We start from the raw sequence: 17902 nt of genomic DNA, 5'->3' as shown, positions 1-17902 counted from the left end.
AATAAATTATTCGTCAAATAATTCATCCGCGAATAATTTATTCGTCGAATGAATTGCCACGAATAATTTGTTTATTGGAATACCTTATAAACTTTTCACGGTTTCGAAAGATTTGGCAACTGTGATGTGCGATACAATCTACCTGCAAGTCCTATAACTACCTAAATAGGTACTGTAAATATAAATTACGCGTTGTGAGATTCGCTCTGAAGCAAACAACTGCTAAGAAAATTTGGTATTCTCACTCTTTTAGTATATAGCTATCTCTTTCTGGGTCTGGCTAGAAAGTTACTAATATAATTTTGTGTGTGAGTAATTTATTGTTCACACTAATCCTTTGTTTATTATACTACCTGGGCTTATCCTTTAACCCTTAACAATCTTCAACTTGTCAGAAACAATTTATAGTAAAAACAAGTCATATTAAACGTGATTATTCGTGTTGTTTATTTGAATGGAATAAGCCAATAAACTTAAATATTTTTCGTGGATTTATTCGAATGAAATAACGAATAAATCATTCATCATTTGAAAAGTGCTCGGATGATTTATCCGCGGATAAATTATTCGCGAATAAATCATCCGCGAATAAATCATTCGCGAATAAATCATCCGCGAATAAAAAAATCTTGAATTATTGTTTATTCGAATGATTATTCCGATAAAAGTTTATTCGAATGATGCCCATCTCTGGTACAGAAGATCTCTTCAACAAAACGCGTCTGTTACGACAGATATGACCGCTAGGTGGCGCAAGCGCGAGCAAGCGTCCGTTCCGTGGCGGTGCGCGGCGACTACTATGGCTAGCCACCAAAATTAGTGTCAACCGCATTGTAGCGACGCGACGAAATCGCGGAGTGAGCCACGCCTGACGATATCGACAAATATAAATACAATAAATATACAGAATGCCGCGTTTATGGATCAAACGTACACCCTTAAAAGCGGCCGATGTGAGGTACTTTACAGTGCGACCTAAAATAGTAGAAATTAAGTAAAATGGAACTAAAAAAAAACATTCTAAATTATTGCCATATTTATGCCTTTTACATCAAAAATGTGACCGTTAAGTGGGAAGTGGCGCCCTCATTTATTTTGTGCAATTTCTTGTCAGACTATGACGTTATATGTGTTGTTTTAAGAGAACTGCCTAAATATATTGATAGCTATCAAGAGAGGTTTCAGTTAAAACTGGTTAATGTGTATGTGATATTTTGTCAAGGCATAATCGACTCAAATAAAAATTATGCGTAGCACGGAACACAAATCGATGACATTTTCGAAACCATAATTATACATGAGGGTTAAATCACTAGCTTTAATAATCTTTTGTCAGTGTCATCACTGACATTGACCTTGAAGCATTTTGGTTCTCTTTACTTACTTGATACCTCTCGATTCTCGATCTGATTTTCAATAAAATAAAATAAATATGACGTCGATAGAAAGCGAGAAGGATAGTAACTCCCGTTTTAAATGTTACTCGTAGAGAAAAAACTCGCGGTGGCTCCACAAGTTCAGAGCCGTGTCGTTGCCTGCTCGTCCGGGGGTAGTGGTCCACTTGCCTGCTGGGCGGGTGCTGCTCGGCCTGCCAGTACTCGTGGCGCAGGCCGAGCGGGTCCCGCGCGTACAGCCGCTCCACGCAGCGCAGGAGCGCGTCCAGCCGCGTGCGGCTCTGGCCGGCGCCGGGCGGAGGCGTCAGGCCCTCGGCCACGTACACTTGGATGGCGCGAGCTGCTTCGTCAGCCCTAAAAACATCACAGAGTGTGTTTCCATCTGGCCCAACGTGATCGAGGCAGGGACAGATGGAAATAGTATCACTCGCAGCGGAGAAAGTTAGGAATCAAATAGTTCCTACTGGAGACAGAAGAGAATCTCTTCGTTTTTATAAACAGGCTCCGCCAGGGACAAATGGAAATGGTGAAATGCCAAGTTATCTAATTCTACGAAAGTACTAAGAAAACATTTAAGTTTATTACGCATTTTTACTAAATCTTGCATTTAGAGAAGATTCTATTTGGGACGAAAAACCGGTCAAAAAATTGAAAACTTTTTCACTACAGTAGCTATTCATAAAGTGAGATTTAGAACACCCATACTTGACCCTCATCTCGACCAGCTTGGAGTGCATCAGCACAATGAAGTCCGTGAGTAGCACGTGTACCCTGCGCTGGTAGTACTCCTCCTTCAGCACGAGGTCTGTGGACAGTATGGCCTCGTCTAAGTACTCGAACACCTGGGAAATAACACTTTGTTAGTACAACGTAGACGAATACAAAACAGTCTGCCGATTTTTTCGGGGTAAGGGCACGTCTAATATCATACTAATATAATAAAAATGAAACTTGAACTATCAGTCATAAATAAAATTGGTTTGTTAATCATTCTATCGGTGACAAATTAGTATTTAGTCTTCTTTTCTCCACTTATAAAATCCGTTCAGTAGTTTTCGAGTTTATCCCGAACATACATACAAACCGTCCGTTTGCGCGGACTTTGTTTATTATAAGGTTTATGTATAGATATGCCAAATCCCACAGAAACATGAACTTATTAGTTCGAGACTAGTGGCAGTCTTCCAAGGTCAACTGGCAGAGGGGGGTCAGGTGAGACAGTTATAGTTTGTAGCTTTCTAATAGACCCCGAAGGCTAATCCTATTGTCTATTGTTAAGAAAAACCGCTCGTGCCACGTGCCACAACCACCTGCATAAAAAATCGGTACTTCGGTTACTGAGTGCCGGCGAGTCGAACGCTACAGAACCAGTCTAAAATGTGTCATCGAGATGCGTAACAAAGGCGCGTTATCGGAGAGCGCACCTACACTGGTTTTATGAGCGTCGGACTAGCCCGCGCTCAGGTGCCAAATAGAATAATTAGGACCCTTTTTTGCAGGTAAGTAGCACGTGCGGTTTTACTGAACAATAGACAATAGGATTAGCCTTCGGGGTCTATTAGAAAGCTACAAACTATACCTTGTTGTCGGTCGCGGCGTCGACTAGCTCCTCGTCCCGGTGCGACTGGTCGCGCGACAGCGAGAGCGACTGCGGCGCGCGGCGCAGCGCGGCCAGCGCCAGGCCCAGCGACAGCTGGCACAGCGCCAGGGCTCCTTGCCCTGATAACAAACAACACAATCGGGATCACCACACACAATAACCTCAACCCACCAACGGAGTGGCAGCCCTGGCAGCTCACGTCCACTAGAATTCATTACACATTACACGTCGCCGTTAAGAGCCAACAGGAGCTAAGATTTAAATAGTTTAGGTAAATATATCCGTCTCGCTAACGGAAGCGGCTCCTAAAACTAGTGCGATAAGGACAAGGCGAAACATCCTGCGTAAAAATATCAAAAATCGAGGTTTCGTACTCGACTGTTTCCTCCTCCAAAACTTAACCAATCGTAACCAAATTTGGAAATCTAAATGATTATGAAATTATCTGTGTCGAACCGTTTTGCTTTTTTGGCTAATTGATATCAGTTTTGAATACCACGCCTCTCATTGCGGCATAGTCAATTAGGCCATTTTGGCCATTTTTGAAGGGCTCCAGCGCCTTAAAAAACAAAAATATCAAAAAAAGCAAAACGGTCCGACACATATTGACAATATTAATCTGTGTTGAAAAAATCATTGCTCTAGCTTCAAAACCCATGGAGGAAACAGTCGAGTACGTTTGTATGGAGAAATGACCACTCCTGTTGGCTCTTAACCACTAAGTACGGTATTACGGTAAGTACGGTATTATACTTTGGGGAAATAGCACAGACGTAAACGATTTATTTTTACTCCAGAAGAAATGCGTACGCATCCTCGCGAATATTAGGATTCCAGATAGCTGTAGACCATACTTCATCAAGTACGAAATTCTAACACTAACTTCGATGTATATTTTCGAAATTTGTAAATTCGTAAGAAAACATTCGGACCTATTTACAAAGTTAGTAGACCAGCCCCGACGCTTCGAAACAAGGTTTAAGCATGATCTAGCATTGCCGTCAACTTCTAAACTAAAACTTCATAGTACAAGTCCAAACGTCATGGCAGTTAAAATATATAATCACCTTAAAAACGACATCAAAGCTCAAACAAGTGACAAAAAATTTAATAAAATGTTGAAAGACTTTCTAATAAATAAATGTTATTACGACTTAAAGGACTTTTTCGATGATAATGTTACAGGATATTCTAAATAATTTATTATAATTAAAACAATGACATTTATAAATACTTAGCTAAATAATAACTAAAAATTAATCTTATTATATGAATATTGTACATTAATTATATAAGCTAATACATTTATTAGGAATTTGAACCTGATTTTGAGATAATGTAATACATACAATATAATTTTGTTACATATAATAGAAACAAATTAATAATAATATGTAAATATTGCTATAAGAAAGCTATGCTGTGCCCTTACAAGGTCCATGTGAGACATTGTACATTTATACTTGACATCTATACTGTACCATGGTTGCAATAAAAAAATATGAATGAATATGAATATGAATATGAATAAGTTTTCGCTCGGGAGGCTATTGGTAATAGGGAGTGTTACTGCAATGTTTTGCCGCCAGGGTGCAGCACTAGCGACGTAAGTACACCATAGAGTAACTTATACATACTGTATCTTAAACTGTTTTTTGACAAGTTTTCACATTGATACATCAAGGTTTGTTTACAAAGTGCCTACCGGGAAACGCGAAATCGAAACTCGGCTATCTGCCTCTTTATCGCTCGAATATGCAAAAGTGATAGAGAGGTTACATAACAAAATTTCGACTCTCTCGTTTGCGGTAGACCCTTAGATTGTGACTTATTGTGGGAGTGGCGCTTCCTGCGCAAAGTTTCTCGTAATATTCCCTATTGAAGTTTTTTTTTTATACCACATAGGTGGCAAACAAGCATACGGGCCGCCTGATGGTAAGCAGTCACCGTAGCCTATGGACGCCTGCAACTCCAGAGGTGTTACATGCGCGTTGCCGACCTTTTTTTAAAAACCTGTACACTCCTTTTTTGAAGAACCCCATATCGTAGACCCTCGGGAAAACCTCGGAAGGGAGCTCATTCCACAGCCGGAGCGTCCGCGGGAGGAAATTCCTCTTAAACCGCACAGTACGCGACCATTTAGGTTCTAGGAAGTCTGATCGTGGCTCGCGGTAATACGTGGGCACTGCATAAGCCAGGTCACAGAATAACTAATAGTACTACCGTACAGAAAATTCACTCCTTCACAAAAGTCAGGTTTAGGTATAAAATTACACCTATATCGCCGCCTGCAATCAAAATTGAAACTTATAACCGCGCACGAACCGTGAATCTCCTTTGCGCGCCGCAGTTTTATGACCGAGCTGTGAGTGTCGGCACGGGGTTATCACTTGACAAGTTTTTATACCTATACCCACTGATTTATTGGTTTAAAGATAAATATGTAGGAATTACAAACGTTGATTATGTAAACATACATTTTTTATCCGAAAATAGCATGTCTGATTCTCGCGGAAGTAAGTTTCGAAGCCATTGTGTATTTTCAATTTTGCGCGAGCGCCACGTGACACGAGTATCGTGCGCGCCGAGCGGCAGCCCACTGCCATACGCCTGTCCGATGGGCGCGCCGGCCAAATGTACCTAAACTGCGGAGTGAAACCCCCCTGGCCAGGTGTCAGGGCTGGCACCGACCTGCTCTGGACTTGGTCAGGGCTGGCACCGACCTGCTTTGGACTTGGTCTCCTTGGCTGCGGGGCGGCCGGGCAGCAGCTCGTCGACCAGGATGCCAATTAGCTCCGGGTCCTGGATGAGGGGCAGTTTCTTCGCCAACTCCTCGCCGTCCTCGCGTCTGCATACAAATCGTTTATTGAGTATAACTCTTATTGCAATGCGTTTACAGTTCTATATGTTTCGTTTTTTTTCTCAGTCAAATAATTTAATTTACTACCCACTTTGTACTTTGTCACTTATCACTGTTGACTGTACAAATAGAAATTTCAAGATAACACTGATCTTATATTTGTTAGTACATTTAATTAATTGTTAAAATAATGTTAGTACTATACCATACATAACTATACTTCTAATAATTTGAAGTGGATGCTATAAGCTCTGTTTTGAAAAAAAAACATAGAATTAACTTAATAAACTTCTTAAAAAGTGAGCTAAACTTAATAAATCACTTGATAACTTATCATTCCTGTACAAAATGCAAATTTCCGACGCGTACATCGGCGTCATTTGCGGTGATAGCAAGACAGTCCATTGCCTCCGTCGGGCCTTGTGACGGCCACGTTAGCTACAACATGTCACAACATATCTCACCGGTGTAGGACGGACAGGTCCAAGGCGTACAGCAGCGCCATCTGTAGGGCGAGCGAGACCTCGTCCAGCGCGCCCGTCGGCCCTTGTGACGGAGACGTGGTTTGCTGAAACATGTTACAATACTTACAATGTTACCCAACTGCCGAATGAGCCCTTTCCATGTGACTAGTCGTGCAGTTACTATATTCAGACTCAGCTAAAGTACTAAACTTATACTTATCATTAACTCTTGTTACCCGTGAACAAGATGAATGTAACTGCGTCGAAATATGGGGAACTCGAAAACAATACAAAAGGTAATCACGGTTCATATCCCGGTCGATACAAGTCTAGTGAAACTAACCGTGAATCATTCAAAACTGTTATAATTATAAAGTACCATAAACATACACAGTACACACCACACATGGTACTTTCAAACGATAAAGCTTTGGTTTCCTCCGATAGCGGTGGCGTCATATAGCGGCTGTCTCCATACAAATACTACGACATCCATATTTAGCCGTATTATTTAGTATGGAGACGGCCGCTATATGACGGCTCCGCTATCCTAGGAAAACCAATCTTAAGTGTTAAAATAGCATAAACGTCCATGTTCAATCCGACTCTATATTCTCTTACCGGGATTTTACTGATAAAATTCATTGTTTATTTATTACAATTTTTAATCACTACATCATTGAATTTATACATAAGTATTATTTTTTTCACCTCAGCAGCTCGAACAAGGGTACTTTGCTACTTAAAAACAGTGAGCAAAATCGCATTTTGCTCACTGAGTGGGACAAAATGAGCAAAATGCGATTTTGCTCACTGTTTTTAAGTAGCAAAGTACCCTTGTTCGAGCTGCTGAGGTAAAAATTTAATTGTTGGGATATCTTAAGAAAACATGAGTGAATAGAGGTAAGTGATGAAGAAGGAATACATTTTTCGGGTTCTCTAATATGTTCTCACTGCTGAGGTGAAAAATGTTGTGTACTACACGAGATCAAAGTTATTTACATCTCGTGCGCTTTTGAGTCCCTTACTACGCTCAAGATTCTAAATTAGATTCACTCGCTACGCTCGTGAATCTATTATAGAATCTTTCGCTTGCACGGGACTCAAAATAAGCACTCGAAGAAATATCAAACTTTGATCTCTTGTTGTACAAATAACTATTATAAAGGTATCAGAAATCAGTGTTGCCGTACTCTTGCAGTTATCCAGGAGTTATTTAAATCTCCAGTTGCCAGCCCTAGTAGCACGGTCGCATTTTTATCATTTGTCACCATGCCTGTCACGTTCTAACAAGTATGTAAGTGCGAAAGTGACGGGCATAGTGATAGTCGATAAAAATGGAAATATGCTGAGACCGCAGGGCGCGTACCTCGTTGATCAGCCGCAGCAGCGTGTCCCGCTCGAGCCCGCGCTGAGCCGCCGCGGCGAACACCACTCCGGCTAGCAGCTGTCTGTACGCCAATTACATTTATAAACCTCACATCATATTCCACATTTATTCTGCGAGTTGGCCTCATGGCTATTTCACAGGTCATTAAAAAACCGGCCAAGTGCGAATCGGACTCGCGCACAGAGGGTTCCGCACCATCAACAAAAAATAGAGCAAAACAAGCAAAAAAATAAACAAGCAAAAAAACAGTCACCCATCCAAGTACTGACCCCGCCCGACGTTGCTTAACTTCGGTCAAAAATCACGTTTGTTGTATGGGAGCCCCACTTAAATCGTTATTTTATTCTGTTTTTAGTATTTGTTGTTATAGCTGCAACAGAAATACATCATCTGTGAAAATTTCAACTGTCTAGCTATCACGGTTCGTGAGATACAGCCTGGTGACAGACGGACGGACGGACGGACGGACGGACAGCGGAGTCTTAGTAATAGGGTCCCGTTTTTACCCTTTGGGTACGGAACCCTAAAAATAAGGCAACATAAATACATTGCAAACATTTATAAGTACAAGAATGAGTACCTACTTGGGTAAATACTACACAAACTAAAAAAAACACAATAATATCTTCAATCTAAAAGACAACCACTATAACAAAACGACTTTTATGGAGGCGGATAAATAAATATACTGTCAGTTTAATTACCTGTAATTGTGTGTGTAAATACATACCTGGTGCCTTCTATAGATCTCGCGAGTTTGGTGTGATGCTCGCGCGGAGGTAGTGCCCTGTAACAACATAATGTATTACAATCACTTTGACATTTAAAATACTAGTGTGCTCATTTTATGAAATTCGCTTCGCTCGTTTCATAAACCTACACTTGTATTTTAACGCCTTTTATACGTAGCGATCACATAAACTGTTTTCTGTTTGCTCCTATGTAGTTTTGTGGTTTAATTTTATTTCTTCTCAATTTATAATTAATAATTAATTACCGATGATTTACCGTAAATAATTAAGATCTTAGAGATTTATTTATTTAGGAGAAAAGTAAAAAAATAAATAAACAGTGTATTAACTCACTGTTAGAACTCGCGAACAGGAAAGCCTAAGGCTGGTCGATTTTTAGGTCGCACCTGTCATTCTAGTACATTTTTGTTGGCATACCTGTGTTGCTGCAATAGTTCAAGCTGGCCGCCCAGCGTGAACCCGCGCAGCGAGTCCAGCACGCCGCCCAGCAGCCCGTCGCGGATCAGCTGGTCCACGTAGCGGGTCACGTACTTCACGATGTCCTCGCGCGCATTTATTGACCTGGGGAGGAAAGGATCATTAGTATCATTACAGTTACAAAGTTACGTCAAAAGAGACTATAATTGTTATTAAATTGAGCGCAGGTACATGAATGTGAACGAGGTTGACTACATGTGAAAAATCGTGTCTACTTTTGAACTTTAATGAAAACGTAAGCTACTGGAAAAAACGAAAAGCTCTATTCAGGAAATACGGTGTTACAAAAGCAAATAATTTATGCAATCACTTATTATTTCTGAATTCAATACTTCCAACGTCACTTGACATCATTCCGATGTTAGTCGCACTTTTTAGAACACTACACATATCATATTTTTGGCTAAATAATTTGTTTAACCATAGAGAAAAAAATACATAGAGTGCTCACTCCATACATCAGTTCAAACTATTAATTTCAGTGTCTACATCTAGCTTCGAGTAGTGGAACTATCAGTACTGCTACTTGACAATAGATGTAGCACCGACCGGAAAGTCTTATCTCAACAGCATAAGACTTTCCGGTCGGTGGCTACATCTATTGTCAAGTAGCAGTACTGATAGTTCCGCTACTCGATGCTAGATGCTAATAGTCTCTTTGGACTAAAACTGATGTATGGAGTGAGCACTCTATGTATTTTTTCTCTATGGTTTAACTTATTTTTGTGGCAACAGCAAGGTAAGGATACTAACACAGTCTGTAGACTCGTACAATTTGATTTAGCCATTTGGTATACATACTGTCAATTCACATTACAATACATACTCTCATCTGACATTATATTTCACTAGTATCGGAGTACTTGGCTGTTACATATCCCTTTCGTTTAGTTTATTAGAGCAGCAATAGAAATCAGTACACCGGTCGGCTGCTCGTCGCTAACTGACGCCCACGCCGGACATTTTACCTTCAGGCCAAGTCAAACTTAGGTATATTAGGACATCTAAATGATATAATTTTGTTATCATTCACCCGTACGTCTTTTTCGCGGCCATAACATATTTCGCTCCTTTGTAAGCCTCGACCCACGTTATCTCTCCAAAAAATAAGCACCTTAAAAATAATTATTTAAACGCAAATTGGACGCAAGATTAGACAGATATTTGAAAAATTCTAGAAATGAGTTTGAATATAATTTCGTCATCAGACAGGTTTCACGTGTATTTTTAGGGTTCCGTAGCCAAATGGCAAAAAACGGAACCCTTATAGATTCGTCATGTCTGTCTGTCTGTCCGTCTGTCCGTCTGTCCGTCCGTATGTCACAGCCACTTTTCTCCGAAACTATAAGAACTATACTGTTGAAACTTGGTAAGTAGATGTATTCTGTGAACCGCATTAAGATTTTCACACAAAAATAGAAAAAAAACAATAAATTTTTGGGGTTCCCCATACTTCGAACTGAAACTCAAAAATTTTTTTTTCATCAAACCCATACGTGTGGGGTATCTATGGATAGGTCTTCAAAAATGATATTGAGGTTTCTAATATCATTTTTTTCTAAACTGAATAGTTTGCGCGAGAGACACTTCCAAAGTGGTAAAATGTGTGTCCCCCCCCCCCTGTAACTTCTAAAATAAGAGAATGATAAAACTAAAAAAAATATATGATGTACATTACCATGTAAACTTCCACCGAAAATTGGTTTGAACGAGATCTAGTAAGTAGTTTTTTTTTTATACGTCATAAATCGCCTAAATACGGAACCCTTCATGGGCGAGTCCGACTCGCACTTGGCCGCTTTTTTTTTATTGTAATTAGCATTTATTATGTAAGTTAGTACATAGCATACAGGGTGGATTTTCTTTTTGGGTCAGTGAGGGCAGCTACCAGATCCCGTGCTGCTACGAGAAAACGGTCTTAGAAGACCTTCCCTCGATTTCAAATTAATGAAGATTGGCTTTTACAGATTTTGGAAAAAACATACAGGGTGCGAGAAAAAGGTCATTTTTGACAAACTTTTTTTTTGATGCCAATCGATCCCATTCCTACTGAGGATCAAAAGCTTGTATGGAAGCAAAAAAAAATTTCCGGCTAGAAAAGCCACAAATCGAGGAAAACTTTTCCCATACAATTTGTATGAAAATGAAAACTTTTATTTTTCATATGCTATTTTTGTATGCCAATCGATTCCATTCCTATCCAGTATCAATAGTTTCCTAGGGGTGAACTTACGTTAATGTACTAAAAAGCCACAAATTAATAAATTAAAAAAAATCCATTTACCTTCTCAGATTCTTGTTAAATCATTCGACCATCTAAACTTTTGTGGTCCACCCTTTCTTTTATTACATCTATGGCACTTATTATTTTTTATTAATTAACAAATAATGAATAAATGTATATAATAGAGCAAGTCCCTTTGTGTAGCACTCTAAAGAGTCTTCAAACTTACCAGCAGACTCCGTCCCGGGCGGTGAGCGTGTCCTTGAGCGCCTGCAGTAGCGCGCGCCGCCCGTCGTAGTACAGCAGCACGGCCAGCAGCCCGCGCGCCAGCCCGGGGTGCCGCGGGCCCTGGCGCTGCGCTGTGTGGAGCAACTCCAGCGCCAGGTACTCGTTCACGTTGAACATGTCTGACAAAATACACCGTTTAAAAGCTGCCAGACTGCTGCTTAAAAGCCTAACGAAATTAATGACAAAATATCTGAACAAGCATGTTAACATTTTTAAGTGAATGCCTTATTCTGATATTTGTGACCATCTTGACCGTTCCAATATATCTAATGGCGAAAACAGTGTATTCCATAGTGATCAATATTCAAAATAATTTTCAAGATGATCAATTTGAGAAACTTATTCAGTCTTGATTGTTAGGTTAATGAACAGTGATCGGGGATTTCTATGCCACTTGGGGTGAATGACCTCAATCATTATGCTAGTATGGATATGCCGCGGGATTCCGGGATTCGTGTGCGATATAGGAGTGTTTTGGCATGTTACTGTTAATCAATTAATCATGCATTGCATATATTATTAATATTAATAATTGAAAATTTTAAATTGACAAATTGAAAACTTAATAGTTTTTTGAATAATATTTTTTCTTTAAATCATAACCAACACTGTTTTTTTACAGTCCTTTATTTTATAAACGAATTACCAACACCGAAATAGCGTTTACTTTTCGAACAGTTTTGTTCCTATCGCGGGCCAAGTGGCGTATCCATATTACCAATTCGACTTGATATCCCGCGGTGTGGCATAGAAATCCCCGATCACTGTTAATGAATTTTCTTGGAATATAGACCCGATATGATGATGGCCTCGTCCACCAGCTCCTTGGAGAGCACGGTCTTGCCCAGGCTGGGCAGCGTCACGCCTTCCGTGACACCGCGCTTGATCTCCTCACGGCTCGTCGGGTTCTTTGGCTGAGGAAAAAATACAATGATAAGTGACAATGCATCAATAGGCGGGTCCACACGGGACGAGCCGCCTCTCGAGGAAATTATCGCGCGAAGCAGCTCGGGTGGTGGAGACGTGACTCGGACGCGGCGTTGCGGCCGCGAGTACTTGCTTATGCTTGGTCCGCGGCACGACCGAGCTGCTGCGATCGACAATAGGCTACATGACTAATTTTTAATTATGGTATCAATGGATTGGGTTTGTTTTTAGGATCAAATGTCCATATGGGACCCATTGCATTAGAGCAAAACAAAAGTCAGAAATTATAGCCAAAGTCCGACACTCACACTTCACTCGCGAAACGCCCCTCACAAAAGGATAAGTGAACGTGACGTCAAGGTCACTGAGATTCCATCTTGCAGTATGGACAAAACAAGAAAATTGCGTTTTTTCCGTGAAATATTGCGTTTATGTATACATAGTTGCAATAGATAGTTGTAGTTGCATAGTTGTATGTAGTTTAGTTTGCCATGAATAAACGAATTCTTATTCTTATTCTTATACAATATTTTTTTGGATAAAATGTAAGGAATCGAATGGTACCCCTACTTTTATCGTTTATTGGAAGTTAAAAAAACGTATATTTGAAACGTTCAGGTCCTGTATTTTTGTAACTTTTCCGTATTTTATTTTAATACCCACATTATTGTGATAAATTGCTCATTTGCTATCTATTTTACTAGATTTTGTTATTAAATTCAACATGTGTCATTATCCCTATTCTACGCAGCCCGAGCTGCTTCAACCAACAATTAAATGTGATCACAACTTACTGGGTTATGCGGCAGCGCCCGGAAGGCCTGCGCCTGCCGCCGGAGCACCGCCTCGAAGGTGTGCACGGCGTAGGGCGCGCTGCCACCGTCGCTGCTCAAGTAACTGTCCACCACCGCTGCCAGCTCCTTGTACGGGGTCCATAGGTCTTCTGTGGTGCTTACTACAATACATAAAGCATGATTGAGCTTTAAATTTAGTTAGCACTAGCAGAAGTGGCTAAGAGGGTGAGGTATTCTAAGTTACTCATATACTCTTACTATATTCTGTAGCTACATTTTATTTATTTATTTTATTTATTTATTTATTTATAGCCTTATTTCAGAATACATTTTTTTTTTATTATATCTACAGTTTTCCTTAATTTACTAAAACTGATTCTGTGTGCCTTCGGGCAAAGGCCTCCCCCAATCTTCTCCACTCTTCCTTATTATGAACTAATCTGGTCCATGTTTTTGTTTTTGTGCCTCCAGCCATGTCTTTAATTTCATCGGACCATCTTTTAGATTGCCCGCCTCTGTTTCTTTTATGCCCTCTAGGGTGCCAAAGTGTTACAATTTTGCTCCATTTATCTCCTCCTCTAGCTACTGTAGCTACATAAGTGTATGCAAATACATGATTGTCAACTCAGTATTATTTATTAACTTTAAAATGTTTTATGTGTAAGTTATAACATGTATGATTTGGATGTACTTTAATAAATAAATAAAAACTCAATTTGTTAGTTTAGTATATGGTTCCACTTTGATTGTGTCAGTAACCACCTGTTTTGAGAATTTATACACTTTTGTATGTACATAATAATCTGCAGTTGGCTTTGGTCACTTTTACCTTATTATAAATCAATATTCTATTTTTTTCATACAGCATTCAAGCATTTTGTTACCTACCCATTTGCTTTGCTTACACTATTTAAATACAAAATGTGTAATTTAGAATAGAATAGATGTGTTTTATTACCATTATGCAATATGTTGTAATAAAACTTCAAATATTGTAATTTAGTTACTTATTGTAAAATTAAAACAGCATCAACCAGTCCAATATGAATAGAATAAGATTGATTCAGGACACATATACGACAACATTTTACAAAAACATGTCACAAAAACGGTTTAAAACGTCACTGAAAAGGTTTCCACTCAGCTTGGTGTCAAGGTATCTTATAAATACCTTGACGCTGGTCCTCTGTATGGAAGATAATATGGAAGATATCTTATAAATGAGGTCAACAATAGTTGCATAGTATTGCAATAAGCTGCGAATAATTATACATCGAAATATGAATATGGTTTCAGTAATATATTCAGAAACACAAAATATGTGTGCACTTTTAACACTAATTGTATAAAACTAATATTTTCTATTTACCTTGTGGGATTGTGTTACTGACCTCATGAAGGAAGTTCATACAAACTAAGACCTCATTTACCTCTCTGAATATTAACATTATTGACAATATTTTGATACCATTTGCTGAATATCAACTGCAACTATACGTTCAATTTTTTCCGAATTTTTAATTATTATAAGAGTTAAGAGCATTAAAAATTTGTAAGTATGAAATCTGTTTTTCGCTCCTATTTTTTACGTAGAACGAAACGAACGTTTAACGTAGAGGGGCATATAGCTATGGTTAATATACATCAAATTATGTAAAAATGTTTTCCCTAGTCTAGTGTCAATATCCAGAGAGGAAAATGGGGACTAAGTTTGTATGGAGAAGCGGCCGTCCCATTTCCTCTTAAGGGAGCCAACTTAACTTAGAGGAAAAATAAACAACATTGATTTCGCCGTCCCAACCAAGTCACAAACCACGCTTTGACATTACTCTACAAAAATAAACTGAACGGGACAATTAGTCCCGTTCAGTTTCCGCGTTCCGCTAACGGAAAAATAGGGATAAACGGGACAATGTAGACGGAAATAACGCAAATACAACTAAATGTAGTAAAAAACAACGTGAAAAATTGTGCCAAAAAAATAACCTCCACACGGCCATGTTTAACTAAAAAGGCATAAAAATAAATACTCAAGTGCATAGCAGCAATGCAATTTGTAAGTGGTAGAGTGTAAATATACGGAATAATGATAAAATTCGCAATGATATCAAGTATTATCTCGCATCAACTAAATACCGCCAAATAGCTACAGGTTATGTTCATAACGAAACATACCTTCATTGATGTCCATTTTGTTGAATCGGAACTCAATTTATGATTTTCACAATTAAGGCCACTCTTTACACAAATTTCAATGGAATATCATGGGAAAATAGGCTTCTAATCTAAGGCTTGGGTTAACAACTTTTGTTTGAATCATGTCTTTCACAGGCCCACCCACAGATAAGAAAGTAGGTACTTTTTTTTAAGCGTTGAAGTATAATGGGTTGCCATGTTTACGATTAAATCTACGCATTGCAAAAATCGATACTTAATTCAAATCGATATACCTATCGAATCCTGTTCAGTAATATATTTTAAAGTGTCTACAGATGACTACACCGGACCGCGACTTTGATGCTAAAATAGTTTCTTGGGTTTCGCAATTACATGTTAAGCATGCTAAGAATCGCGTATTACTTGTTACAGCCTGTCTTTGAGTCACTACGCTGCTTGGCTCAGGGACTGCATCATAAATGGCCACCAAGTATAAAATGTATTTATTTATACTTACATATTACTTTATAATCTTTGTGTCCAATTCACATGCTTAGTTCAATAGTTACGGAGTAGGTAGGTAGGTAGTAATTGGTAGGTACCTACATCTATCTGTACGCTTCCGGGCTCGAGTCTTCATTAAATATATATATATTCGTATTATGTAGCCTCTACAGACGTAGTATTTGCGTAAGTAGTATCTTTTTAGTAGTTTGTGCTCTACAGTCGACGTTAGTCATTACATTCAGATTTTAATGTAAACTGCACAGAGTAAACAAGTATATTGTTACCCTTTTTAAATTCAATTCAATAGCCATGCAACACTCCGTTACGCAGGGTACCTACCTTTACTTTTTATAATGTAAATTAAAAGAAATATTAAAAAATAAAATAAAATAAATTTATTTAATCTAAAACAAAACAATATAATGTAAAGTTTAAAACAATATAATTTACGAATTTAAACAAAAAAAAATCTCATGATTTAAATTATTAAAATAGAACCGTATAGGTAACTTTTCCTTTTCCTCCGATCTCAGAGTACCTAAAGAAAAGCACCGTCACATTAATTCATTTCTGATAACCTCTTCTTTTTACGAGCCAATTGAGAATCCAGCATTTTACCGAAATCTTCTAGTTCGATAGGTTGACCTGGATCATTCGCATTCTGAGCAACTGCAACTTCTGAGTTTGCTAGTTTTGGTTCATTCATGATTGGTACTAGCTGCCTGGATTGAAAACTTGCTAAAAATTTACGTGTCTTTTCTGTGACAAATATGAAGGTTTTATTCACTATAGTGGGATCTTCGAGACACCAGTGCACTAGCATTACTAGAATCCCCACAGAAGCCAAAAGAATAATAAATTTATACTGAAATTTCATATTTCTGTTTTTTGTGCAGTTTGGCCGGTAGGGATATACTTACAAAGAGTTCGCTTCTAAGCAGGTACCTACTTAATATATTATTAATTACCCAAACCGATGGCACAGCTATACATTTGACTGATATGTTCGAGGATACGTTTTATTAACGTCCAAGAGAAAATTTGTGGTTTTATTTCATAAAAGCTACATAAAAACTATTGCGGAATACGATTGGGAATGGTTGCAAAGCAACACGTTTTACTTAACGTGGGAGTAATGAAGTGACGAACATTATTCCAGCAATAAAATGATTAAGAGTCGAATGGAAAATATGATAAATAACGACAGTTTATTCTCGAGTTTGACAATGACGTTACGAGTGGCAATAGGTGCAAAGAGGTACAACGTATAAAAGGAAGAAGTTTATTGAAGCAGGTTGATTGACTTGAATTATTATCAGTAAGTAGAACTACCAAGTAAATACTCGACCCCTCAACCCAGTTCTTGACTTTGTTATGATTTGACTGTAAAGATGATGAATATGATGATTGATGATGATCGACTACAACGGGGAGTTGTTTGTTTGTTTTATGGTTTACTCACATTTGCGTTCACTACTTATTCGCCTCTACAACATGGGGCTGTGGGGTTACGGCATGGTTACGGTTAAACTGCAAATATTACTTTATCTTATCTTATCTTATAAAGCAATTAAAGAAAAATACGTACAGATACAAGTACGGAAAAATGCTGACTTAAATAAAAATTAAGGTTTTAGCCTCATATTTTAAAAATCCTCGATTATCGGGCTGAATTAATACTAAACCTGGTGAAGAGTCATCCAGGTCACTCTCATCTATTTCGCGGTTTTCACGGATTTTCTGCATAGTTGGGCTTTCCTCCCTGATCTGAAATTTATTTTGGTTTTGTATTTCCTGTAGTTGAGTCTGTAATTGTTGGTTTTGATTTCCTATTTGTTCTACTTTTAAGTTAGTCTCTTTGAGTTCATCTAACAGGGTTTTTTGGTATTCCAGCAATGTGTTTATACCTAGTGTTCCATTTTTTTTAGTATCCCCCTTGTCTAGGATTATTCCGAACCCATATTCTAAGTCGTTTTTTTCGTTTTCCACCATAATATCATTTTTCTCCAGTGATTCTTCTGACTTTCTTTGTGCCTCGAGCTGGTCTTGTAACCTACGCATTTGGGAT

At 38.6% G+C, this 17902-nt stretch overlaps 1 protein-coding gene across 1 annotated transcript in view; it reads right to left on the bottom strand.

Annotated features, from left to right (window-relative positions):
• The window catches only part of LOC134660717 (nuclear pore complex protein Nup205-like), a 45294-nt gene extending 29803 nt beyond the window's left edge, over positions 1 to 15491 (bottom strand). Inside the window, exons 1-12 of the mRNA XM_063516499.1 lie at positions 15346 to 15491; positions 13171 to 13331; positions 12243 to 12363; positions 11391 to 11568; positions 8878 to 9021; positions 8439 to 8495; positions 7688 to 7769; positions 6319 to 6422; positions 5718 to 5842; positions 2974 to 3113; positions 2100 to 2236; positions 1566 to 1748 (exon numbers count right to left, since the gene is read on the bottom strand). Coding sequence (XP_063372569.1) covers positions 1566 to 1748; positions 2100 to 2236; positions 2974 to 3113; positions 5718 to 5842; positions 6319 to 6422; positions 7688 to 7769; positions 8439 to 8495; positions 8878 to 9021; positions 11391 to 11568; positions 12243 to 12363; positions 13171 to 13331; positions 15346 to 15361 — 1448 coding nt within the window. The 5' untranslated portion in view covers positions 15362 to 15491. The remainder of the gene's footprint in view (positions 1 to 1565; positions 1749 to 2099; positions 2237 to 2973; positions 3114 to 5717; positions 5843 to 6318; positions 6423 to 7687; positions 7770 to 8438; positions 8496 to 8877; positions 9022 to 11390; positions 11569 to 12242; positions 12364 to 13170; positions 13332 to 15345) is intronic.
• Between the last annotated feature and the right edge of the window lie 2411 nt (positions 15492 to 17902).

Source organism: Cydia amplana, chromosome Z (assembly GCF_948474715.1).
Source record: "Cydia amplana chromosome Z, ilCydAmpl1.1, whole genome shotgun sequence".
Lineage (NCBI taxonomy): Eukaryota > Metazoa > Arthropoda > Insecta > Lepidoptera > Tortricidae > Cydia > Cydia amplana.
The sequence above is the reverse complement of the archived record's forward strand: the minus strand, read 5'-3'. Positions and strand labels throughout refer to the sequence as shown.